General features: G+C 44.3%; 2 protein-coding genes across 5 annotated transcripts in view; both read left to right on the top strand.

The window, feature by feature from the left end:
- fbf1 (Fas binding factor 1) overlaps positions 1–2944 on the top strand; it is a 127445-nt gene extending 124501 nt beyond the window's left edge. For all 4 annotated transcript variants that reach the window (XM_078570802.1, XM_078570800.1, XM_078570799.1 and 1 more), the window contains 2 exons: positions 477–607; positions 2681–2944. In XM_078570802.1, coding sequence (XP_078426928.1) covers positions 477–607; positions 2681–2764 — 215 coding nt within the window. In that variant the 3' untranslated portion in view covers positions 2765–2944. The remainder of the gene's footprint in view (positions 1–476; positions 608–2680) is intronic.
- Positions 2945–5990: 3046 nt separating this feature from the next.
- Positions 5991–26216, top strand: mrpl38 (mitochondrial ribosomal protein L38). Its single transcript, XM_078570806.1, has 9 exons — positions 5991–6239; positions 10357–10533; positions 13138–13269; positions 15308–15513; positions 20521–20593; positions 21614–21659; positions 23280–23438; positions 24398–24534; positions 25902–26216. The coding sequence occupies exons 1-9, from the start codon at positions 6146–6148 to the stop codon at positions 26036–26038; spliced, it is 1161 nt and encodes a 386-aa protein (XP_078426932.1). The 5' UTR covers positions 5991–6145; the 3' UTR covers positions 26039–26216.

The raw sequence follows: 26216 nt of genomic DNA, 5'->3' as shown, positions 1-26216 counted from the left end.
TTAATACACAATTTCCATTAATCAACAGCTCCACTTTCACTATCATGTGATTAACAGGATGGTAGAAAGCGAACCAGATGAGCTATGGCCTTTTATGGTCCAGCCATTACTTTGATCCTGTTCTCGTACTAAGTGCCTTCCTCTGATTGAACATAAAGAGGCAGTTGTAGAGTAGATCCTTAGCAACCTTCTCAGTTTTCCTCTTGTATTTCATGGTAAAAGATTATGGGGGTAATTTTCCAAATATGCAACTTTGGCAAGGAATCTCATCTGCCATCACTTCATATTGCAAACTCCTAGCTGGACACAGGGAAATTCAGGCATATATCCTGACATAAAGCTATTTTGGAATTTGACTTTTTCTTTTTGCCTGCTCAGCTCCAACTGCAAATCATTTTTGAATTGGCTCTCTTTGGACCCTTTATTGATATCATCCAGCAAGTGTGGAATTTGAACTCTGTACATTTGCCTTTCAGATTTTCCTCCAGTGCTTAGTAATGCTCAGCGTGGACTACCTGGGAATCCTAGGTTGGATAGCAATATTGAGACAACTATGCCTTCAGAATTGGAAGCCAAACTTGCAATTTTCAGACATGCTGCTAAAAAGGTGAGGCCTTCTGGTGTGTACTTAACCCTGTTCTATTTGAAAGTTTGAGGAATATCCTGGGTACTACAGCAAGTATGGAACAACAATGTAAAGTGCAATGGCCTGCTTGGTCAGAGGCTAGCTCACACAATGGAGTTCCTGGGTTCAGCTATCTTGACAGTCAAAGTGAGGAGAACAGCAACCAAAATCATACAGCAAGTGTGTGCTGCAAGGATGAACTAGAGGAAATTAACAATATTAAGATAAAAGCAAAATACTGCAGATGCTGGAAATATGAAATAAAAACAGAAAATGCTGGAAGAACTCAGCAGGTCTGGCAGCATCTGTGGAGAGAGAAACAGAGTTAACATTTCAAGTCCGTATGACCCTTCTTCAGAGCTCTGAAGCATTCATTCATTCCAGAATTTTCTGTTTTTATTTAACAATATTGAGGTTCAGTGGAGTAGGTGTCTTGAGTAAACCTGTGATGACTGTGCTTAATACTATAACACTAATTTGGATCTGGTTTGTTGAAGGTGTTTGGTGCTCACCATTGTAAATAGCGAACTGTAGGTGAACGTGGCCATGGGTGGTGAGGGTGGAATACACAGGGGGCCAGAGACTAAGGAACAGAGTTTGGGAGGGAAGGTTTGCAGGGTAAGGGAAATTTACAGAGCAAGGGAAAGGCAAGACTGTGAAAGTTAAACATAAGGATGAAAAATGTTAATGTGAGGTAATGAGTAAGATAGTTAATGGTCATGTGGGAAAGAATATGGCGTCAGATTTTGGATGAAATGCAGAATGAAGGATAGGTGGCTGGCCAGGAAAGCAGTGGAATAATCAAGTTAGAAGGTGACAAAAACATGGATGAGGGTTTCAGTAGCAGTTGGGTTTAGGTAGAAGTCAAGGTTGGTGATGATGTGAAGATGAAGGTAAACAGTCTTTGTGACGGAGAGGAGATGGGGTCAGAAACTCAGCTTGGAGGTCAAATATAACGCCAAGAATGTGAGCAATCTAGTTCAGCCTGTGGGAGTGGCTGAAGAAGGGGATTGAATGTGTGGCTGGGGCACAGAGTTTGTGGCAAGGGCTTTGGTCTTCCCAATCTTTAAATGGAGGACATTGTGGGTCATCTGAGACTGGATATTGAACAAGCAGTTTGACAACATAAAGTCCGTGGATGGTGGTGGAGAAATAGAGCTAGTTGACGTTAGTGGAAGCTGGTCCAACGTCTGCAGATGATGTTGTTGAGATGTAGCACATAGATCACTGCTTTTTGGTTGATTTCCATTTTCAAGTAATCACAGACCTCGTCTAAATTATTATAAAATTCACAATATCTGGATCACCTTTTATTTTGGTGATCTTTCTTTGCGTTTAAGTAGGAAATATTTTTTAAAAACTCCCTTCTTGATCAAGGCCGAATTCACCTGGTGTCCTACACCAGCCTTGGCTACTGTAGGTCTACCTGGCTATCTACCTACTAGTCTGTGCGCCTCCATACACGCTCTGCTCCGAGGTGAGTTGGCTAGCCCACTCTGCGCTGTACATGTGGCGGCCACTGTCTGCTCGTACCTCACACCAAGCCTGCCTCTGGCTGCTGCTTGACTATTCTAGCAGACCCCCTGAAAAACCTCAGTGGACCTTCAGGGGTCCATGGAACCCAGTTTGAGCTACACTAGTGTGGATCACAAAGATATACTTCCCTTCCTGCTTCCAGCTGCGTTCCTTGGAAGCTGCTGGGAACAGGAACTATCAGGGCAGTTTTGCTCTCCCTGCCCCACGGTTCTGGGGCAAGTTGTGTTGCTACCAGTTCAGTTAGTACAGACCAGAAACCTGCCTGTTAAATATACTGGGAAGGTTGTATTGCTGCCTCAGCTGGTTGTCATCCAGTGTCACTAAGTGAACTTGTAGGACAACCTGTTCGGGCATGGGCTAGGATCAGCACATTCTAAAGTGAAATCAACCCAGAATGAAGGTATTCTGAAATGAGTCTGCACAACTGTGTGTGAGTCAACACCTAAGTGATGCAGTGCAGTATGTAGTCAGCCCACTGTTTGCCTTTCAGTGATACTTGCTTTTGTTTCTCCTTTGCAGGACCGTGACTTTCTTGAAGACGAGCAGTTCTTCCTGGAAACACTGAAGAAAGCTCCGTATAATGCAACTTCCCAAACAGTATAAAACCACAAGTGACAGCTTTGTTGAGGAATTTTAAAATTTCTATATAAATACCTTTGTGTGAGATCGATAAATGTAGCGATTGTATTTTTAAAAAATGCTATATATATATATTTTTTACATTTATAATAACTTTTGTAAGAAGCACAGACAGCTACATAATAATTTTATAAATGAACCATGTTCCTGACCATTCCAGTAGTAAAACATTTCTAATATATCTGCTGGCACAAATGCAGCTCATTCTTTGGCACACATTTAGACACCCCAGCAAGACCACAAGATCATGCACAGGACTCCTATTCAATGTTAGACCTGTATTGGCAGGGTTTTAAAATGCTGTACCTGTTACTGGACCATTCCAGCAGCTGGTCCAAAACCCTGCCTCTGCACACAAATATGGATGTTGTGGACAGTCTTAGATTTTTATAAAAAATGCACTTCTGAGCCAGAATAAAGTGTGCTTGTCCAAAGTCCAGATCTAGTTCCCACCCCAAGTCAGCTTTTTTTTTTGACATGAAACATCCAGCTGAAGTATGTTTATTTCCCTTGGACAGCAAAGATGTCTGATGTGATCCTGGATCTAGTTTCTCAATCCACAGTTTGTATATGTGTGGAGAGAAGCGGGCAGGGGGCGGGAAAGAAGAAGCTCATGTCAGTGGTCATTTTACAACACCCCTTTGCCAGTGGGCAGACACCAGAGTATCAGTAGTTTCAGAATGGTCCTAGTTATTATCCTTACTTCAGATTAATCTATGATTACATATGGATCTGGGAAGACGATTCTTTTTCACCCACTCTTCCCTCACCATCATAAAGGGCAGGCAATGTTAGACGCAGCACAGCAAACTACCCTTAGGTGGATAGACGACAGTTTTCATTCAGGAAGATTCTGTCTGGTTAACGTGTCTTTGCTTTACAGGGTTTTAACTTTTTTCCCCACTGAAATTAAAGATCAATTGGTGCATAAGTTATGCAAAGTTCTGTTTAATTAAGTCAATGCAACATGTTAAACGTATTTTTGAAATAAAAATACTGCAAGTGCAATGCACAGCAATCAAGTTATGGTCAAAGTTTTGGATGAAACATTTATTAGTGTATCAACATTAGGTGGGGACAGATTGGGCTCGGAAGTAATGCCCCATGTCCAAACTGGAAGAATTGACCTTTATGAAGCTCCTTTCACAACTTCCAGATGTCCTAAAGTGCTTCAATTGTAGTCATTGTCATAATTCAGGGAAATGTGGCAGTTAATTTATGCACAGCACGATCCCATGTACAGCAATGAGATAACTAACCAGGTACCAGTTTTTGTGTAGCTCGAGAGATAATTGTTGACAAGGACACCAGAATCTTTATGCTATTTTTGAATTGTACCATGGAATCCTTCGTTTGTCTGAGGGCAGAAAAAAGATATTGCAGCATCCCCTCATACTACACTCAAGTGTTAGTCCAGAATTTGTTAAGCCCCTGGAGTGGGGCTCAAGACTTCTGACTCAAGCAATAATGCTACCCACTGAGCTATGCCTAACATCTAGAAATTTATACTTTAATAATTACAATTATTCCATGAGTAATAATTATAATATTCCAAGATCTCTAATATATAAATACACAAATATTTTAATAGACATTAGAAGTAATTTCCAATCATACTACTCAAGAAAGCCCAACACCACCTTCTCAGAGCAACTAGTGTTGTGGCCTTTTCAGCAATGCTGACAACTTTAGAACAAGTATTTTAAAAATGGATCAGTCTTTTTCCTTTTGACACCCTCTCTAATTCATGTGATCCAAACTGAAATTAAGGCATCTTATGGTGCCAACTGTAGAGTCTTTGCTTGAGGCAGAGAATCAGAGGAAGACACAGGATTACTGGGAGTCAGGCATGGCAATTAGATTTACATTGCTCTGACAATGGTTGTAAGAACATAAGAAATAGGATCAGGGATAGGCCATACGACCCCTCAAGCCAGCTCTGCCACTCAATAATTTCGTGACTGAACTTCAACCACAACTCCACTTTCCTGCCTGATCTCATATCCTTTGATTTCCTTAAAAGTTCAAACATCTATAGATCTCAAGTCTTGCATTTACTCATTTCTCTGAGATAGAGAATTCTAATGGTTCACAACCCTGAGTGAAAATTTTCTCCTCATCTCAGTCCTAAATGACTGACCCCTTATCTGGAGACTAAGTTCCCTAATTCTAGATTCCCAGCCAGGGTAAACAGCATCTTGTTCTGCTATTAACACATTTTGCTTTCTTACCGTTATGCCACTATCAGCTCCTTCTTTAGCCCTTACCACCACCATTAACACTCCCTTTGTCTTTTTGTCCATGACATCTTTGTCAATCGCTCCTCAGCCCCCACCTATCGCTGGTCTTCTATCCAGCTTCACCTGCTCCACCCCCTTAAGCAATATAAATTTCATCACATTTCTACCTCTCTTTAGCTCTAAGGGTCACACAGACTTGAAACGTTAACTCTGTTTCTCTCCCCACAGATGCTGTCAGACCTGCGGAGTTTTTCCAGCATTTTCTGTTTTTGTTACATTTCCAGGTGTTTCAATAGGTTTCGGTCTCCCACCTGCACCCGTTCCCTGTACCCTGGGTACTTGGCTCACTCACTGTGCCACAGTCTCACTTGGAAACACTGAGCCCAAACTGATCTGAACCCTACACGCTGTTCACTGCATTCTCCCCTTATTGCACTCCACTAACAACACAGGAGCTGGCGGACTGCTACTGAGCGGTTATGGCAAGCCCGATGGAGGGTTACTGGCGGACTACTATTGAGCAGCTATGAGAAGCCCGATGGAGAGTGGCTGACGGGATACCGGCGGACTGCTATTCAGCAGCTATGAGAAGCCCGATGGAGAGTGGCTGACGGGATGCCGGCGGATTGCTATTGAGCAGCTATGGGAAGTCTGATGGAGAGTGGCTGACGGGATACCGGCGGACTGCTATTCAGCAGCTATGGGAAGTCTGACGGCGAGAGGCTGACGGGATACCGGCGGACTGCTATTCAGCAGCTATGGGAAGTCTGACGGCGAGAGGCTGACGGGATACTGGAGGACTGCTATTCAGCAGCTATGGGAAGTCTGACGGCGAGAGGCTGACGGGATACTGGAGGACTGCTATTGAGTAGCTATGGGAAGTCTGATGGCGAGTGGCTGACGGGATACCGGCGGACTGCCATTGAGCAGCTATGGGAAGGCTGATGGCGAGAGGCTGACGGGATACTGGCGGACTGCTATTCAGCAGCTATGGGAAGTCTGACGGCGAGAGGCTGACGGGATACTGGAGGACTGCTATTGAGCAGCTATGGGAAGCCCGATGGCGAGTGGCTGACGGGATACTGGCGGACTGGGACATAGGAAGATGGCGGTGTTAGTGAGGAAGCGAGTGGGGTTACTGTTTGGTTTGGTTCGGAGCCTGAAGGTCACGGAGCCGGTCAGGATGGTGACGGGCACGGGTGAGTGAGCAGCGGGGTTGCAATATCCTCAATAACTTGGGTATAAAAAGCCGATCTGTGAACTCAGTGCACATCAGCCAGCATCACCATGGGAACCCTTCTAAGGACATATCCCTAGCCCAGGAGCACTGAGGCTAATCTACATCTACTACCATCTCGGCTACTCAGTACCGCGTGGGTCCTCAACAAAAACAAAAATACCTGGAAAAACTCAGCAGGTCTGACAGCATCTGCGGAGAGGAACACAGTTAACGTTTCGAGTCCGTATGACTCTTCATCAGAACTAAGGAAAAATAGAAAAGAGGTGAAATATAAGCTGGTTAAGGGGCGGGCGGGGGGTGGGACAGGTAGAGCTGGATAGAGGGCCAGTGATAGGGGGAGATTGCCAAAAGATGTCACAGACAAAAGGACAAAGAGGTGTTGAAGCTGGTGATATTATCTAAGGAATGTGATAATAAAGGTACAGATAGCCCGAGTGGGGTTGGGGGGGAAGGGATCGAAATAGGCTAAAATAACGGATGGAAATACATTTAAAAATAATGGAAATAGGTGGGAAAAGTAAAATCTATATAAATTATTGGAAAAAAGGGGATCGGAAAGAGGGTGGGGATGGAGGAGAGAGTTCATGATCTAAAATTGTTGAACTCAATATTCAGTCCAGAAGGCTGTAAAGTGCTTAGTCGGAAGATGAGGTGCTGTTCCTCCAGTTTGCGGCATGAGAGCAGGGTGGATTGTTGAAATGGCAAGCGACAGGGAGGTCTGGGTCATGTTTGCGGACAGACCGAAGGTGTTCCGCAAAGCGGTCACCCAGTCTGCGTTTGGTTTCTCCAATGTAGAGGAAACCGCATTGGGAGCAGTGAATACAGTAGACTAAATTGAGGGAAGTGCAAGTGAAATGCTGCTTCACTTGAAAGGAGTGTTTGGGCCCTTGGACGGTGAGGAGAGGGGAAGTAAATGGGCAGGTGTTGCACCTTCTGTGGTTGCGTGGGAAGGTGCCGTGGGAGGGGGTTGAGGTGTAGGGGGTGATGGAGGAGTGGACCAGGGTATCTTGGAGGGAACGATCCCTGCGGAATGCCGCCAGGGGTGGTGAAGGGAAGATGTGTTTGGTGGTGGCATCATGCTGGAGTTGGCGGAAATGGCGGAGGATGATCCTTTGAAGCGGAGGCTTCCCCTCTCCTCACCGTCCAAGGGCCCAAACACTCCTTTCAAGTGAAGCAGCATTTCACTTGCACTTCTCTCAATTTAGTCTACTGCATTTGCTGCTCCCAATGCGGTTTCCTCTACATTGGAGAGACCAAACGCAGACTGGGTGACCGCTTTGCAGAACACCTTCGGTCTGTCTGCAAGCATTACCCAGACCTCCCTGTCGCTTGCCATTTCAACACTCCACCCTGTTCTCTTGCCCGCATGTCCGTCCTTGGCCTGCTGCATTGTTCCAGTGAAGCTCAACGCAAACTGGAGGAACAGCACCTCATCTTCCGACTAGGCACTTTACAGCCTTCCAGTCTGAATATTGAGTTCAACAGTTTTAGATCATGAACTCTCTCCTCCATCCCCACCCCCTTTCCGATCCCCCTTTTTTCCAATAAGTTATATAGATTTTTCTTTTCCCACCTATTTCCATTATTTTTAAATGTATTTCCATCCATTGTTTTATCTCTGCCTTTTAGCCTATTTCGATCCCTTCCCTCCACCCCACCCCCACTCGGGCTATCTGTACCTTTATTATCACATTCCTTAGATAATATCACCAGCTTCAACACCTCTTTGTCCTTTTGTCTATGACATCTTTTGGTTATCTCCACCTATCACTGACCCTCTATCCAGCTCTACCTCTCCCACCCCGCCTTAAACCAGCTTATATTTCACCTCTTTTCTATTTTTCCTTAATTCTGTTGAAGAGTCATACGGACTCGAAACGTTAACTGTATTCCTCTCCGCAGATGCTGTCAGACCTGCTGAGTTTTTCCAGGTGTTTTTGTTTTGGATTTCCAGCATTCGCAGTTTTTTGCTTTTATCCGCGTGGGTCCTCGTCGTCTTAGTGCAGAACTAACCAACCCAAATAAAAGGATAGAGACAGCATCAGGTGGCAGGCTGCCAAGGCAATAAATAAGTTATTGTTATTTAGAGACCGGGGAAAACTAGTCTGGAGACGGTAGCAATGTTTTGTTATCACCACTGATTTTTCTCCAGGTCGGTAGGCTTGTAATGGATATTGGTGGACAGTCTATCACCAGAAATTGAGACAGAGAGGTCGGGACGAGAGCTGGAAAAATTTATTAATTTTGCTTCCAATCTCCGCCCCTCCATCATTTTCACATGGTCCATCTCTGACACTTCCCTTTCCTTCCTTGACCTCTCTGTCTCAATTTCTGGTGATAGACTGTCCACCAATATCCATTACAAGCCTACCGACTCCCACAGCTACCTCGACTACAGCTCCTCACACCCCGCTTCCTATAAGGACTCCATCCCATTCTCTCAGTTCCTTCGCCTCCGTCGCATCTGTTCTGATGATGCTACCTTCAAAAACAGTTCCTCTGACATGTCCTCCTTCTTCCTTAACCGAGGTTTTCCACCCACGGTCGTTGACAGGGCCCTCAACCGTGTCCGGCCCATCTCCCGCGCATCCGCCCTCACGCCTTCTCCTCCCTCCCAGAAACATGATAGGGTTCCCCTTGTCCTCACTTATCACCCCACCAGCCTCCGCATTCAAAGGATCATCCTCTGCCATTTCCGCCAACTCCAGCATGATGCCACCACCAAACACATCTTCCCTTCACCCCCCCCGGTGGCATTAGAGCTCCACTAGAGCTGTACCTTGAGTGTCCTGCCATCCATTCTTAATTAGCACATTTCCTTAGATAATATCACCACCTTTTACACGTCTTTGTTCCTTTGTCTGTGACATCTTTTGATTATCTGCTCCTATCACTGCTTGCTTGTCCTTACAACCCCCCGCCCCCCCCACCCCAAACTTCTGTCCCCCCACCCCCCACCTTAAACCAGCTTATATTTCACCCTTCTCCTAACTTTACTCAGTTCTGCTGAAGGGTCATGAGGAGTCGAAACGTCAACTCTTTTCTTCTCCGCCGATGCTGCCAGACCTGCTGAGTTTTTCCAGGTAATTCTGTTTTTGTTTTGGATTTCCAGCAACCGCAGTAATTTTTTGTTTTTATGTCCATACCCTCTCCTGCATGAAGCTTCCCCTATCACCCTGATCCTTGCCAATTTTTATTGCATCACCCCCCCCACCCCCCCACCCCCGCCCCGGCCAATCCCCATCCCCATCCCCGTGCATTAGCTTCAGAATCTTTGATGTGGTCTTCAAATCTGTCTTACCCATCCTTCATCTTTGCAGCCTGCACCAGCCCTATGTCCTAGTCTGCCCCTTATTTTGCCAGTATTTCCCAGCTGCTGCAATGGTAGCCAATCTTAAAACAATAATCAAAACAACAGCTTATATTTATATAGCATCTTTAAAGTAGTACAAATGTCCCACTGCTTCACAGGAGAGTTATCAAGCAACATTTAACACAGGGAGTTATTGGCTTGGTCAGAGTTGTAGGTTTTGAAGAGCGACTTCAAGGTGGAGAGGTGGAGGCAATTTCAGAGTCTAGGGTCCAGGCAGCCGAAGGCACGGCTGCCAGTGGTGGAGTGATGAAAAGTAGGGAAATGCAATAGACCAATGATAACACAAGGATGAGAATTTTAACATCAAAGTGTTGTCTGACCCGTGGCCAAATGTAGATCAGCAAGCACAGGGATGAGTTAAGGTATGGGCAGAGGATTTTTGGATGAACAGGTTCAGTGGGGATTGGGCATGGCAGTAGGTGAAAGGTGTGAAGTGGGCCAGCAGCACATTATTGAATAGTTGAGTTTACAGATAACAAAGGCATAGATTAGGGTTTCAACAGCAGATGAGCTGAGGCAGGGGCTTCTCCCTATTACTATACCACACCCTGCCTTAAGTAGCCTTCAGATAAACTTAACTCTTTGACCTTCCCTGACCGCCCTTCCTACTCCTGCTCAGGTCTGACCTACAACTGTGATGTTTTGCTAGTCCTAAGTATGCAAGTTGTTGCAGTGTTTCTTATTCCATGCTTTTCTATTTCAGCTGTGCTTTGTAAACGCACAGCTCCACTGGGACCAGTGCCCAATGAAGAGATCAACGTGACAAACCTGGAGTCCGTAGAGAAGTACCGCAGCTATGCACGGTACCTGCATCTGGCAGAGGAAAAGAGCAAGCAGCCAACATGGTGGAGGACATATAGGCAGTACACACAAGAGCCTGGTAAGTTACATTCTGAATGTGGTTAATGTATCATGCCAAAAAGTTTTAAAAGTATTTCAAATTGAACTTGGCAATGGTGTGTTTTTGAACCTTCACCTTTCACCTCCTGGGACATCGACTTATATCTAGCTGAAGCCAGTGGGATGCAAGTCTCTGTGATGGGTGTATCTGTTTAATACAAGGTGAGTTTAGCCTTTTTCTACTCAGTTAACCAAAATAGTCTATAATTGGCTGCTTAATTAACAATCTCACTCAGGAGTGGAGTTCACCAATGTAGAAAAACAGAATGTGCTTCTGGTCTATGAGAAGGAAAATACTGTGATTGCAAGAGCAGGTGAGAGGTGGGGAATTCTGCATCAAGTAACTCGCCTCCTGATTCCCCAAAGTCTGTCCACCATCTATGAGGCACAAGTCAGGTGTGTGATGGAAAGTCTGCGCTTGCCTGGACAACTTTGACAATTGAAGGTAGACTGATGGGGCAGTAATTGGCTGGATTGGATTTGTCTTGCTCTTTGTGGACAGGACATACTTGGGCAATTTTCCACATGTTCAGGTAGGTGCTAGTGTGGTAGCTGTAGTAGACTGACTAGAGACATGTCTGGTTTCTAAGCACAAGTCTTCAGTACTACAGCTGGGATGTTGTCTAGGCCCATAGCCTTGGCAGTATCCAGTGCCTTCCATTGTTTCTTGATATCATGTAGAGTGAATCGAATTGGCTGAAGACTGGCGTCTGCGATGGTAGGGACCTCAGGAGGAGGCTGAAATGGTTGAAAGTGGTTGCAAATGCTTCAACCTTGTATTTTGCACTGATGTTGTGAACTTCACCATCTTTGATGTTGAGGATGTTTTTGAACCTCCTCCTCCTCCAGTTAGCTGTTTAACTGTCCACCAACATTCATGACTGGATGTGGCAGGATAGTGGAGTTTTTAATCTGATCCATTGGTTGTGGGATTACTTAGCTTTCTCAATACCATGCTGCTTCTGCTGTTTAGCATCCATGTAGTCTTATGTTGCAGCTTCACTAGGTTGGCACCTCATTTTTAGTTATGCTTGGTGCTGCTCTTGGCTTGCTCTTCTGCATTCCACGTTGAACCAGAGTTGGTCCCCTGGCTTGATGGTAATGTAGAGTGAGTGATCTGCTGGGCCATCGGATTATAGATTGTGCTTTTATACAATCCTGCTGCTGCTGATGGCCCACAGCAACTCATGGATGCCCAGTTTTGAGCTGCTGGATCTGTTCTGAATCTATCCTATATCTTATGGTAGTCACGTCACACAATGGAGTGTATCCTTAATGTGAAGACAGAACTTCGTTACCTCAAGGTCTGTGTGGTGGTCACTCCTTCCAAAACTGAGGTATCTGCGATAGATAGATTGGTGAGGACAAGGTCAAGTAGGCTTTTCTTGTTGGTTCTCTCACCACCTGCTCCAAGATCAGTCTTCCGGTTATGTCCTTCAGAACTCATCCAGTTCAGTAAATAGTGGTGCTACTGAGCCAGTCTTGGTGATGGACATTGAAGCCACTCACCCACCCAGAATACATTCTGTGCCCTTCCTATCCTCAATACTTCTTCCAACTCAACGTGGAGGAGCAGTGATTCATTAGTTAAGAGAGGGTGGCAATCAACAGGAGGCTTCCTTGCTCATGTTTGACCTGATTCCATGAGAATCCATGAAGCCCCGGAATCAATATTGAGAACTGCCAGCACCACTCCCTCGCGACTGTATGCTGCCACCTCTGGTGGATCTGGGCTGCTGGTGGGAGAGGACATACCCAGAAATGTTGGTGGAGGAGTGCAGGACATTGTCTAAAGGTATGATTCAGTGAATATGACTGTCAGGCTGTCATGTGACTAGTTATTGGACAGCTTCCCAGTTTTGGCACAAGTCCCTAAGTGTTAGTGAGGAGGATTTTTAATGTGCTGTTGTCCTATCCAATGCTTAGCGTAATGCTGGGTTTGTCCATCCAGTATTTTTATTATTTTTTATTATAGTATTTCCTAGTGGTTTGCTGCAGCTCAGTGGCTTGTGAGGCAATTTCAAAGGGCAGTGAAGAATCAACCACGTTGCTGTGGGTCTGGAGTCACATGAGGCCAGAACAGGCAAGGGCAGCAGATTTCCTCGCCCAAAGGATTTTAGTGAACCCATTGGGTTATAGGACGACTCGGTAGTTTCATGGCTATCATTACTAAGTTTAGCTTTTTAATTACAGATTTTATTTAATTAAATTAAAATTCCCCAGCTGCCATGGTGGGATTTGGATTCAAGTCTTTGGATCATTATTCCAGATTTCTGGATTACTAGTCCAATAATGTAATCACTATGGCTACCGTAGCCACAAATGGATTAGTCTTGGCCAATCAGAATTAATTGACTTTGTGGTACTTTGAGTTAAGTGAGATTCTGGGTAAGTTACCTTTTGCGATTGTGTTTTCTAACTTTGATATTTTACTTGGAAAATTAAACTACATTTTTTCCTTTGAAATATTTTTGCAGTTATTACTTTCAAGTTCTCTATATCTATTGGACAACAAAATAACTAAACGTTTTGGTTTGTGTAGTGTGGCAACATTTCTCAGTATATTCCATTGAATTCTTTTCAGCTTCGGAGAAAATTGACATTGGCCTCCCTCATTTTAGAGAGTCTCGGAAGAAGCAATTGAAAGAGCGCAGGCACGTTGCTAAGGAAAACCGCAAAAACAGTGATCTTGAAAGAGCAGCTCGACATAGAACATGTACGTCAGGCTTGACATGCAGGTGACTGAGGTTGGACTAACAAGCTAACCTAGGCGGGATATGCTCCCTAGACACATCTGTTACTCTTTTGCCTTTGGACTGTTGTTTGCTTCAATTCAGTGGTTCTTCATCCAGAGTTGTAACCATTGCTGGTGTCATGTGCATGTGGTTGAGGCCACTGACTACCACCATGGGTCAGGCTACATATAATATAGAGTTCATAGAATTGTTTTGATTCTGTTGCTCCTCAAACACTACTTTCTTGTGCCCATCACAAAACAAATGCTTCTGCGAGCAAAGTTTTTATTTGTTCATGGGAGGGGAGCGTCACTGGCTAGGCCAGCATTTATTGCCCATCCCTAATTGCCCTTGAGAACTGAGTAGCTTGCTAGGCCATTTCAGAGAGCATGTAAGAGTCAACCACATTGCTGGTCTGGAGTCACATGTAGGCCAGACCAGGTAAGGGCAGCAACAAAAGCAAAAAATGCTGGAAAAGCTCAGCAGGTCCGACAGCATCTGTGGAGAGAAAGGCAGAGTCATACGGACTCAAAACATTGACTCTGTCTTTCTCTCCACAGATGCTGTCGGATCTGCTGAGTTTTTCCAGCATTTTTTGTTTTTGTTTTCCAGCATCCGCAGTATTTTGCCTTTAACTTGGGTAAGGACAGCAGATTTCTTTCCCTGGTTTCATGGTCACTTTTAATTCCAGATTTTTTACTGAATTCAAATTTCACCATCTGCTGTGGTGGGATTCGAACTCGGGTCCTCAGTATTACTCTGGGTCTCTGGATTAATAGTCCAGTGACAATACCACTACACCGCCACCTTCCCTAATGAACCAAAACGTAAGCTTATGTATAAGTTTATCTTTCATGGCTATCATTACTAAGTTTAGCTTTTTATTACAGATTTTATTTAATTAACTGAATTAAAATTCCCCAGCTGCCATGGTGGGATTTGAATTCAAGTCTTTGGATCATTAGTCCGGGTTTCTGGATTACTAGTCCAATAATGTAATCACTATGGGTACCATAGCCACAAATGGATTAGTCTTGGCCCATCAGAATTAATTGACTTTGTGGTACTTTGAGTCAAGTAAGATTCTGGGTAAGTTCCTTGTGCGATTTGTGTTTTCTAACTTTGATATTTTGCTTGGAAAGTTAAACTGTGTTTTTTCCTTTGAAATATTATTGCAGCTCTGGGTAAACAACAAACCTTTATATCATCAGTATGTACAATTAAACATAACAGTAACCCTGAATCTCTCTGACTGGCAGACTAATAATGCTGAGAAAGCGCAGGCAAAAGTCGAGGTTTTTGTTAAAAATTAAACCGGAGCAAGAGCACATAGTGCAAAGAGCACTATTGGGCCTTGTTTTCCTGTGCCAAAACTACTCGAGGATCATCCTGGAAAGCAGAGGTAACCTCCCTACCTCTTTTCCAATAGTCTCCTTAAAGCTATCTCCCCTCTCCCTCTGAGACCATATGTTGAGCTACCTCTGCTGCTTCCCTTTGCCTGCCAAGCCAGGTCTCACCTTTGCCCAAGACTGAACCAGTCTTTGATTTCTTTCCTGTCTCCCCTCATGCATTCTGCATCTCACCGAGACACATCTCCTGCTCCTTTGACTCCATTCCCACTTAGCTGCTGACCATCCAACTTCCATTCCTAACCCCAATGTTAGCTGGCATTGCTAGTGTTGCAATGTCCTCAGGTGCTGTCTCACTACCTTTCAAAATTACCAGCATCAGCCCCTTCCTCTCTCCATGCAAACTCCCATGACATGTTCAACTCTTTTCCCCCACCCATCTCGCCTTTCCTCTCCGAATTCCTTGCACATTTTGTTGCCTTGAGCATGTTGTTGGAGTTATAGTAGGTATCTGTGCATTCCTACCTGAGCTAGGAGTTGACTCCTTTGAGAGGGGAAGCTAAAGCCCAAAATGGGAGCAGTTTAATTGCAGAGGCTGTAAATGTAAAATGTACAAAAGTGGAGACAGACTTGTTTGTATGGTGTTAAACCAAGTTCTCTTATCTCACAGTGTTGATTCCACTGGATGAGGTAAAAGCCGAATGGGAGAAAACAAATGGTCCTCTCCACTTGCGGAATATCAGTGAGCACTATGGCATTTACAGAGACCTGTTCAACAGAGCAACCTTCGTGCCCCGTGTGATGCTGCGTATTCATTATGACCATGAGGGTGATGTCGTGCCAGTGTATCATGGGAATATAGTCACCCCCACAGAGGTATGAAGGGGCAAATCTTCAGTGTATTTAATAATCTACCTATTCACTCTACGCGCCTGAAGTGCTGTAAGTTGCAAGGCTACGGACCAGGTGGTGGAAAGTGGGATTAAAATGAGCGCCTTGGTTTTTTTTCTCTTTTTTGGCCGGCGCAGACACAATAGGCGGAATGGCCTTCTTCTGTTCTGTAACTTTCCTATGGTTCTATAATGCACAACTTAAAAGCAGCAAAGTAGTATAAATAATTGAATTAAAGAAATGGAATTGAGCAACAATCAGTAAATTATTAAGTGATTAAGAGTTTGGTTAGCAACATATCAGATACAGGTATGACCTGTATGTGGTGTAAATCTTTAGCACAGGGCCTGAAGTCGCTTTCCTCTCAGCTGCCCTGTACCTTGCAATGGTAGATCAGCTAACCTAGGTCCAGATGTTCTGGCACAAGGAAGTATGAAAGGCTAACATATTTTTTATTAGTTTACGGGACATTGGCATTGCTGGCTAGGCCAGCATTTATTGCCCATCCCTAACTACCCTTGAGAAACATAGAAACTAGGAACAGGAGTAGGCCGTTCGGCCCTTCAAGCCTGCTCTGCGATTCATTGTGATCATGGCTGATCATCCAACTCAATAGCCTGCTCCCGCTTTCTCCCTATACTCTTTGATCCCTTTCACCCCAAGGGCTATATCTAACTCCTTCTTGAAAACATACAATGTTTTGGTCTTAACTACTTTCTGTGGTAACGAATTCCACAGGCTCACCACTCTCTCGGTGAAGAAATTCCTCATCTCAGTCCTAAATGGTCTACCCCACATCCTCAGACTGTGACCCCTGGTTCTGGACTCCCCCACCATCGGAAACATCCTTCCTGCATCTACCCTGTCTAGTCCTGTTAGAATTTTATAGGTTTCTGTGAGATCCCTCCCTCATTCTTCTGAACTCCAGCGAATATAATCCTATTCGACTCAATCTCTCCTCATATGTCAGTGCCTCCATCCCAGGAATCAGTCGGGTAAACCTTCGCTGCACTCCCTCTATAGCAAGTACATCCTTCCTCAGATAAGGAGACCAAAACTGCACACAATATTCCAGGTGTGGTCTCACCAAGGCCCTGTACAATTGCAGCAAGACATCCCTGTTCCTGTACTCGAATCCTCTGGCTATGAAGGCCAACATACCATTTGCCTTCTTTACCGCCTGCTGCACCTGCATGCTTACCTTCAGCGACTATTGTACAAGGACACCCAGGGCTTGTTGCACATTCCCCTCTCTCAATTTATAGCCATTCAGATAACAATCTGCCTTCCTGTTTTTGCTACCAAAATGGATAACCTCACATTTATCCACATTATACTGCATCTGCCATGCATTTGCCCACTCACTCAGCTTGTCCAAATCACACTGAAGCATCTCTGCATCCTCACAGCTCAACCTCCCACCCAGCTTTGTATCATCTGCAAATTTGGAGATAGTACATTTAATTCCCTCATCTAAATCATTAATATATATTGTGAATAACTGGGGTCCCAGCACTGATCCCTGCGGTACCCCACTAGTCACTGCCTGCCATTCGGAAAAAGACCCGTTTATCCCTATGCTTTGTTTCCTGTCTGCCAACCAGTTTTCTACCATCTCAATACAGTACCCCCAATCCCATGCGCTTTAATTTTACACGCCAATCTCTTATGTGGGACTTTGTCAAAAACCTTCTGAAAGTCCAAGTAAACCACATCCACTGGCTCCCCTTCATCAACTCTACTAGTTACATCCTCGAAAAATTCCAGTAGATTTGTCAAGCATGATTTCCCTTTCATAAATCCATGCTGACTCTGTCCGATTCTGCCACTGTTTTCCACATACTCAGCTATTAAATCTTTTATAATGGACTCTAGAATTTTCCCCACTACTGACATCAGGCTGACTGGTCTATAATTCCCTGTTTTCTCTCTGCCTCCCTTTTTAAATAGTGGGGTTACATTAGCTACCCTCCAATCTGTAGGAACTGTTCCAAAGTCTAAAGAATCTCGGAAGATGACCACCAATGCATCCACTATTTCTAGGGCCACTTCCTTAAGTACTCTGGGATGTAGATTATCAGGCCCCGGGGATTTATCGGCCTTCAAACCCATCAATTTCTCCAACACCATTTCCCTACTAATACTGAATTCTTTCATTTCCTCCCTCTCACCAAACCCTGTGTTCCCCAACATTTCTGGTATGTTATTAGTGTCCTCCTTTGTGAAGACAGAACCAAAGTATGTATTTAGTTGGTCAGCCATTTCTTTGTTCCCCATTATAAATTCCCCTGTTTCTGACTGTAAGGGACCTACATTTGTCTTCACCAATCTTTTTCTCTTCACATACCTATAGACACTTTCACAGTCAGTATTTATGTTCTCTGCAAGCTTACTCTCATACTCTATTTTCCCCTTCTTAAACAATCCCTTGGTCCTCCTTTGCTGAATTCTAAACTGCTCCCAATCTTCAGGTCTGTTGTTTTTTCTGGCCAATTTGTATGTCTCTTCCTTGCATCTAATACTATCTCTAATTTCCCTTGTAAGCCATGGTTTGGCTATCTTTCCTGTTTTACTTTTGCGCCAGACGGTGGTGGTGAGCTGCCTTCTTGAACTCCTGCAGTCTGTGTGGTGTAGGTGCTCCCACAGTGCCGTTGGGGAGGGAGTTCCAGTATTTTGACCCAGCAACAGTGAAGGAATGGCGATATGTTTCCAAGTCAGGATGGTGAGTGGCTTGGAGGAGAACTTTCAGGCGGTGGTGTTCCCATCTATCTACTGCCCTTGTCCTTCCAGATGGTAGTGGTCGTGGGTTTGGAAGTTGCTGCCTAAGAAATCTTGGTGATCTTCTGCAGTGCAATTTTAGATGTTACACACTGCTGCCATGTCGGTGGTGGAGGGAGTGAATATTTGAGGAAGGAGTGCCAATCAAGTGGACTGCTTTGTCCTGGATGGTGTCAAACTTCTTGAGTGTTGTTGGAGCTGCACTCATCAAGGCAAGCGGAGAGTATTCCATCACACTCCTGACTTGTGCCTTGTAGATGGTGGACAGGCTTTGGGGAGTCAGGAGGTGAATTACTCTCTGCAGGATTCCTAGCCTCTGATCTGCTCTTGTAGCCACAATATTTATCTGTCTAGTCTAGTTCAGTTTCTGGTTAATGGTAACCCCCAGGATATTGAAAATTGCCTATATATGTCCTGTGCACAAAAAGCAGGACAAATCCAACCCAGCCAATTACTGCCCCATCAGTCTACTCTGCATCATCAGTAAAGTGATGGAAGGGGTCATCAACAGTGCTATCAAGTGGCACTTGCTTATCAATAACTCACAGCTCACAGATGCTCAGTTTGGGTTCCGCCAAGGTCATTCAGCTTCTGACCTCATTACAACAAACATGCAGGTGGGGGTTTCAGCAATGGTAATGCCATAGAATATCATGGGGCGATGGTCAGATTCTCTCTTGTTGGATATGGTCATTGCCTGGCACTTGTGTGGTGCAAATGTTACTTGCCACTTGTTAGATGAAGCCTGGACATTGTCCAGGTCTTGCTGCATTTAGACATGGACTGCTTCAGTATCTGAGGAGTCGTGAATGGTGCTGAACATTATGCAATCATCAGCGGACATCCCCATTTCTGACCTTATGTTGGAAGGAAGGTCTATGATGAAGCAGCTGAAGATGGTTGAGCTGAGGTCAGTACCCTGAGGAACTCTTGCAGTGATGTCCTGGAACTGTCTCTAACAGCCACAGCCATCTTCCTTTGTGCTAGGTATGACTCCAACCAGCAGAGACGTTCCCACCTGATTCTCATTGACTCCAGTTTTGCTAGGGCTCCTTGATGCCACACTCGGTCAAATTCTGCCTTGATGTCAAGGGCAGTCACTCTCATCTCACCTCTGGAGCTCAGCTCTTTTGTCCATGTTTGAACCAAGGCTGTAATGAGGTCAGAAGCTGAGTGACCCTGGCGGAACCCAAACTAAGCATCTGTGAGCAGGTTATTGATAAGCAAGTGCCACTTGACAGCACTATTAATGACCCCTTCCGTCACTTTATTGATGATGGAGAGTAGACTGATGGGGCAGTAATTGGCTGGATTTGTCCTGCCTTTTTGTGTACAGGACATACCTGGGCAATTTTCCACATTGCCGGGTAGATGCCAGTGTTGTAGCTGTACTGGAACAGCTTGGCTAGAGGTGGGGCAAGTTCTAGAGCACAAGTCTTCAGTACTATTGCCAGAATAATATCAGGGCCCATAGCCTTTGCAGTATCCAATGGCTTCAGCCGTCTCTTGATATCACGTGGAGTGATTCGAATTGGCTGAGGACAGGCATCTGTGATGCTGGGGACCTCTGGAGGAGGCCGAGATGGATCATCCACTCAGCACTTCTGGCTGTAGATTGTTGCAAATGTTTCAGCCTTATCTTTTGCACTGTTGTGCTGGGCTCCTGCATTATTGTGAATGGGGATATTTGTGGAGCCTCCTCCTCCAGTAAGTTGTTTAATTGTCCACCACCATTCATGACTGGATGTGGCAGGACTGCAGAGCTTAGATCTGATTCTTTGGTTGTGGAATTGCTTAGCTCTGTCTAACACTTGCTGCTTATGCTGTTTGGCACACAAGTAGTCCTGTGTTGTAGCTTCACCAGGTTGACACCTCATTTTTAGGTATGCCTGGTGCTGCCCCTGGCATGCCCTCCTGCAGTCTTTGTTGAACAAAGGTTGATCCACTGGCTTGGTGGAAATGGTAGAGTGGGGGATATGCTGGGCTATGAGGTTACAGATTGTGGTTGAAACATGATTTAAACCTGCCACTTAGTCTCCATATGTTTGATATGTTACTGGCCACGGACATTATAATCCAGTACTGTCTCACTCCCTTGTGTTAATAACAGTGCTATGTGTCCACGGTTTTTTCATGATGGGGTGATGTTAGCTGTGCTTTAATGCAGATTGTTTCCTGATTCTGCCTCTCACTCTTTTTCTTTTTCATTCCCAGGCTTTAAATCTTCCAAGAGTGACATTTGATGCAGAAGAGGGCTCCCTCTGGACACTACTACTTACCAATCCAGGTCTGTTCTGCCTGAATCCAAAGTTTAAAGTGATTGTGTAACTGCTGTGCTGTCACTTGAATATAAAGGGGGAAAGTCACAGAGGAGTCATTTTCATTTAAAGTACTTTTTGCATATCTCTCTGACTGTTAGCTGCTTCAGTGGTGGCACTGCTGGGCAGTGTTATAATACAGCTTTATAATACACAGCCGGAACTGGAACTTACTTCTAGCCTGAGATCTGCTTCAGAGTCATGGGGCCTCAGGATCCATGGCCCTTGCAGACAGTGAAGTTTTCCAAAGGTACCCACGATTGTTATACAGAGTCAGACCTGTACCTACCTGTACTGTACCCGTGTTATACAGTGACAGATTTGCAACCATCACTACTGTACCCATGTTATAAAGAAACAGACCTGTACCCACCAGTTCTGTACCCATGTTATACAGTGACTGACCTGTACCCACTAGTACTGTCCCCCAGTGTTATGCAGTGACAAACCTCGACCTATGAGTATTATACACTAGTGTTATATACAGCAATACCTGAACAATAAAGTTCAAAATTCTCTCTCCTGGCTCAACTCAAGTTTGGAAGGACAAAATCAATGGAAATGTACTGTTGGGTGTTTTTCCCAGGTGCTCAACAAAGTATGAAAAATTCACAAACTCATCATTATTTTTTTAAATAACAATGCAAACTAGGACTGTGGTTTCAGGTTCCCCCTGTTTGGGTTTACTGCACTGATTTTAATTTTACAGCAAGCATTATCATCATACGTTAACTGAATCAAGATTGTGGATTCAAATTCAATTACTCCTTTCCAAACTGTGAGCCCACAAGTTCAAATAGCAAGTAGAAAATTGAGAATTGAGATGCCAGGGTCCAAGGGTGACATGGCACCCGCTGCTTCAGTTTGGACATCCCTACTGTAAAGGCGTGATGGTTTACAATCTCCCAACTACTTGCCGTCTGAGTTTTGAGTGGAAATGTGTTAATCGGCTAAAGCTTTTAACCTTTTTATTGTCTTCTATACTTCAGACGGACATCTGAGAGACAATGAGTCTGAATACGTCCACTGGCTGGTGTAAGTATTGGGTTTGGCAGCTAATTGTTATTCTCCAAGTCTTAACACCTTTTCATCCAACAACTTGAAATGATTCCCAGTTACCCAATATGCCATTATAACTGGGATGGCTGGCAAATGCAGGTTTTCAGGGGTGGTAAATGAAATGGTGGACATAGGCTATATGTGTCCCACAGTATCCTGGCCTCATTGCATACAGCTACTGTTGATCACTATGGAGTTGCCTGTGAAATACGTTCACAGACTGATTTTCAGCTTTGTTCCATTTGATTTTTCCTTTCTCAATTTAATTTCTTCTTTTTGGGGCTTAATATAATTCCGAACGCAGGAGGGATGTTTGTGGTGCATCCATTGATGTCAATACAGCAGCCTAACTTAACAAGGGCCCTTTTTTTAGAAAAAAAAACGTCATTGTTTTATTCCACAAGCAGCCTCTTCCCCCGTTTTGAAAGTGTGGTTCAAGGGTTGGCAGTAGGTGTCTGAAGAGGAGGAAGATGGGTTAGAGTTTTGGATGAGGAAGGACCCTCCATTAGAACACAGTGCTGGTGGTGGTCAGAGGATGTATGATGGAGTGGGAACGGACTCCCCATTGACCTGTCCTCTCTTTACCAAATTGGTATACCCTATGTACTGGCAACAATCAATGGTCCCCCTAACTCTTCATTGTGCATGGCCTGCTTGTTGCCCTTTGTGGTCCCTTTTAAGATTGCTGCGATTGCGCACGTGGTAAAGAAAACATTGGTTGTACATGGCTTATTTGTTTCACTGCATGATATATTGCGGTTTGCACCTGTGCAGCTTAGAGGGAACATTGCCAGCAACCATCTGTATTGTTTTCAAGCCTCTTAATTTCCTACCCAACAACAGGTTTTCCATCTCCCGTTTTTCTTTGGCTCTCACTTAGTATTCACAAGGCCTTCTGTTTCGTTACTATCTTTTATTTGTGCAGCTCTTTTGTCTATTACCTGTTACGCTGTTTCACTAATGCTTCTTTCCTACATATTTACATTTTCCTCCTCCTGATGGCTGTCAATCTCTTAGCTTTCAGTTCTGATGAAGGGTTTGCACCTGTTCTGTCCACAGATGCCAGCTGACCTACTGTCCCTTTCAATTTCTTCTGCTTTTATTTCGGATTTCCCCCACCTATAATATTTCGTTAATTTTTTACTGGAATTTGATCTGCCACTGTACTGTGCCTGGTTCAGTTAACTGATTCTGTAGATTCCAGTCACCTCCTCATTTACCTCTGCTTCCTCCTCTCGCCCTCCCCCAGTTTGGTTTTCTCTGCAAATTGGCATTCAGGCACCTGAATCACAGCTTATAAACCTAGTTAGAAACGATAGGGGTCCTGACTCTGCTCCCCGGGTCTTCCACTCAGTAGTTCCCTTCACCGTGACATCACTCCCCAACAAATACCCACTGACCCTGTCGTTCATATTTTTTATTGCCCCTTCCCAGGCTTTCCCTTAACTCTCCACCACTTTAAAAATAAGTAGCATTCTTTTATGTGGAACTAACATTTTATTATGCCACACTGGGATCACTCTATTCTTCAGATGGTAGCATGGTTGATAAATCAAACTGGACTCCAGTTTATTTCATTATTTTCTTGTTGTACAGTGGTAACATTCCTGGGAATGCTGTATCAAAGGGAGAGGACATCTGTCACTATTTCTCCCCTTTCCCTGCTAAAGGCACAGGATACCACAGATGCATCTTCATCCTTTTTAAACAGGATGAAGTAATCGATTTCAAGGAAGACTTCAGACCATCGCCCTGGTAAGAGGAAACTATAAACACCTCCTCATAGAATGTAGAGTGCCTCATTGTCCAGGAGATAGTATGGTGCATTGAACATCAACTGTCCTGCCTCTGATGTTCGGGGTGTGATGGACAGTGAAGGTTATTGCACTAAATTTGCTGTATCTACTACTGCTGTCTCTGTTTTTTTTGCTAAAACCTTGTCTGATGAGTTGATAACCTTGAATAACTGAACTAATGTTAATATAAGTGCAGCTGAGCTGGTATTTATCCTTTCAATACTAATACATAATACTGAACTGAGGTGTATCTTAGGTATGAGTAGGTTTAGTAGATGTTTGTGTGTATGAACCTGTTCATGTGTCTGCGTGTGTGCATGAGCACACTCTTTGTGGCTCTGTGTGTGGGCACCTGTCAGTCTATAAGCAGGCACTTGCCTGTCTGCCTATGTGCATCCCTCTCTTTTTTTAAATTTGTTCATGGAGATGTGGGCATTGCTGGCTAGACCAGCATTTATTGCCCATCCCTAATTGCCCTTGTTCAGAGAGTATTTAAGAGTCAACCACATTGCTGTGGGTCTGGAGTCACATGTAGGCCAGACCAGGTAAGGATGGTAGATTTCCTTCCCTAAAGGGCATTAATGAACCAGATGGGGTTTTTCTTTTAACGACAATTGGCAGTGATTTCATGGTCATCATCAGACTTATAATTCCAGATTTTTATTGAATTTAAACTTCACCATCTGCCTTGGTGGGATTTGAACCCGGAGCACTACCTGGATCTCTGGAATACGAGTTCATTGACAATACCACTATGCCACAGCCTTCGAGTCTAAGTCCATGAATATGGTTTGTGTGTAACTAATGGATCTGGTAGATATGTATGTACAATGGATAACTGGTGTGTGAATACCTGACTGAATGGTATCACTGGTACATGGATATCTTATATGCTTCACCATATGTACTTTTTTACAGTCACAGCCTGAAGATGAGAACTTTTAAAACTTTTGATTTCTACAAGAAGCATCAGGATCTGATGACTCCAGCCGGGCTGGCCTTCTTCCAGTGTCCATGGGATGAGTCGGTTACACACATCTTCCACAATCTTCTCGGTAAGTCCTGAAAGCACTGCACACATGTTTAAATGTGATTGACCACTACAGACGTGAACTGTGGGTGCAGTGCTGAACACTAAGTGTAGAGGAGATATTTTTTATCTTGCTTAGTATTTGCCCTCTCTGGTTGGGTGCCCACCTTCAGATTTCCAGTATATGTGGGTCCTATCTGAGATCTGATGATAGACTGTCCATGCAGTCTACTTTAAAACATCTGCCAGGAAATGCATGATAAAGATCCATCCAGACTCAGCACACCTTTGATTGCTCCCTTCCCTCTGCTCACCCTCTGCCTGGTACATTATTGCCTGATACAGCACAGATTGAGAACTAACTGGCGTGGGGTGATTCAACCTGTGTCCTCCCAACTCAAGGTACTGAGCATTGACGCTTCAACACTCTGTGGAGTTTGGTATTGATATAGAGGCTACTACCTTTGGACAATGGCTAGGGCAAATGGTTTGGTGCGGATCAACTTGCCGGAATAAATCCAGGCTGGTTTTGACATTCACTGTATTAGTATAATTTACATAAACAAGCTGGAGGTGGTGGAAATGTTTGTTGCCCAATTCCCACAGTATGTCACTAGCACCAGGCATGATATCTAAAAAATGAGGATGACTAGCTGTGAAACACGCAGTAAAGCTGGGGTTCAGTTATGCCTGCTGTGTTGGATACATGTTGTTATCACACAGGGATCACTATGACATTCCCTTCATACTGTATTTTGAGGAGGACTAACGAGGAAGCAGCTAAAGTTGCTGTAGTATGTGGCTGGACATCACGACAGAATTGGAGAGTTGAGCAAGAGAGCACTGAGGCAAGAAAGAAGTGGGGATAGGAACAGAGGCCAGTTGTACAGATATTGTGTAAAGAGGAGGAAATCAAGTAGAGAATGGGAGTGAGAGACTGTAAGGGGTGAAAGGAATGGTCTCAGAAAAGAATGAATTGATTAAATGGAGACCCAGAACTGGGCAAGTACCAATGTGTCTGGTATCTGAGAAAATGAAAGGAATTGGAGTTCGTTTCCAGATGAGGGGACAGAGGAGATCAAACTGAAGCTATTTAGCCATAAGGAGAGAAACAATAATCTCTCTGTAACAAAAACAGAATTACCTGGAAAAACTCAGCAGGTCTGGCAGCATCGGCGGAGAAGAATAATGTTGACATTTCGAGTCCTCATGACCCTTCAACAGAACTACAGTTCTGTTGAAGGGTCATGAGGACTCGAAACGTCAACTTTATTCTTCTCCGCTGATGCTGCCAGACCTGCTGAGTTTTTCCAGGTAATTCTGTATTTGTTTTGGATTTCCAGCATCCGCAGTTTTTTGTTTTTATAATAATCTCTCTGTGTCTTTTAATAGATATGAAGGAGCCAGTGTTTGAATATGACTTCCCTCCAGTTTACCATCCGCCTCAGAAGAAATACCCACATGGTCAGCCACTCCGATACCTGGATCGGTACAGGGACATCCATGAGCCCACCTACGGCATCTACTGATCCAGCAACTGCTTGTCAAAGATTCCAGACCTTGGCAGCTGGAATTGAGGTCTACTGTCCAAAGTTGTTCTTGCCACCCCCCTGTGTCAGTTCAGCAGCAATTCTGTAAACAATGTCATATGACCACTTGTCAAAAAACATATGTAATGATGGAGCAGAAATAAATATTTTTCTAATA

This window comes from Cetorhinus maximus, chromosome 24, assembly GCF_964194155.1.
Source record: "Cetorhinus maximus chromosome 24, sCetMax3.hap1.1, whole genome shotgun sequence".
In the NCBI taxonomy this organism is placed as follows: Eukaryota; Metazoa; Chordata; class Chondrichthyes; order Lamniformes; family Cetorhinidae; genus Cetorhinus; species Cetorhinus maximus.
The sequence above is the reverse complement of the archived record's forward strand: the minus strand, read 5'-3'. Positions and strand labels throughout refer to the sequence as shown.

Bases quoted from the DNA above. Each gene is read 5' to 3' on its own strand.
- mrpl38 (XM_078570806.1), top strand. From the start codon at position 6,146: ATGGCGGTGTTAGTGAGGAAGCGAGTGGGGTTACTGTTTGGTTTGGTT. The intron at 6,240-10,356 runs GTGAGTGAGCAG...TTTCTATTTCAG, and splicing joins CAGGATGGTGACGGGCACGG to CTGTGCTTTGTAAACGCACA. The intron at 20,594-21,613 runs GTCTGTTCTGCC...TCTATACTTCAG, and splicing joins ACTACTACTTACCAATCCAG to ACGGACATCTGAGAGACAAT.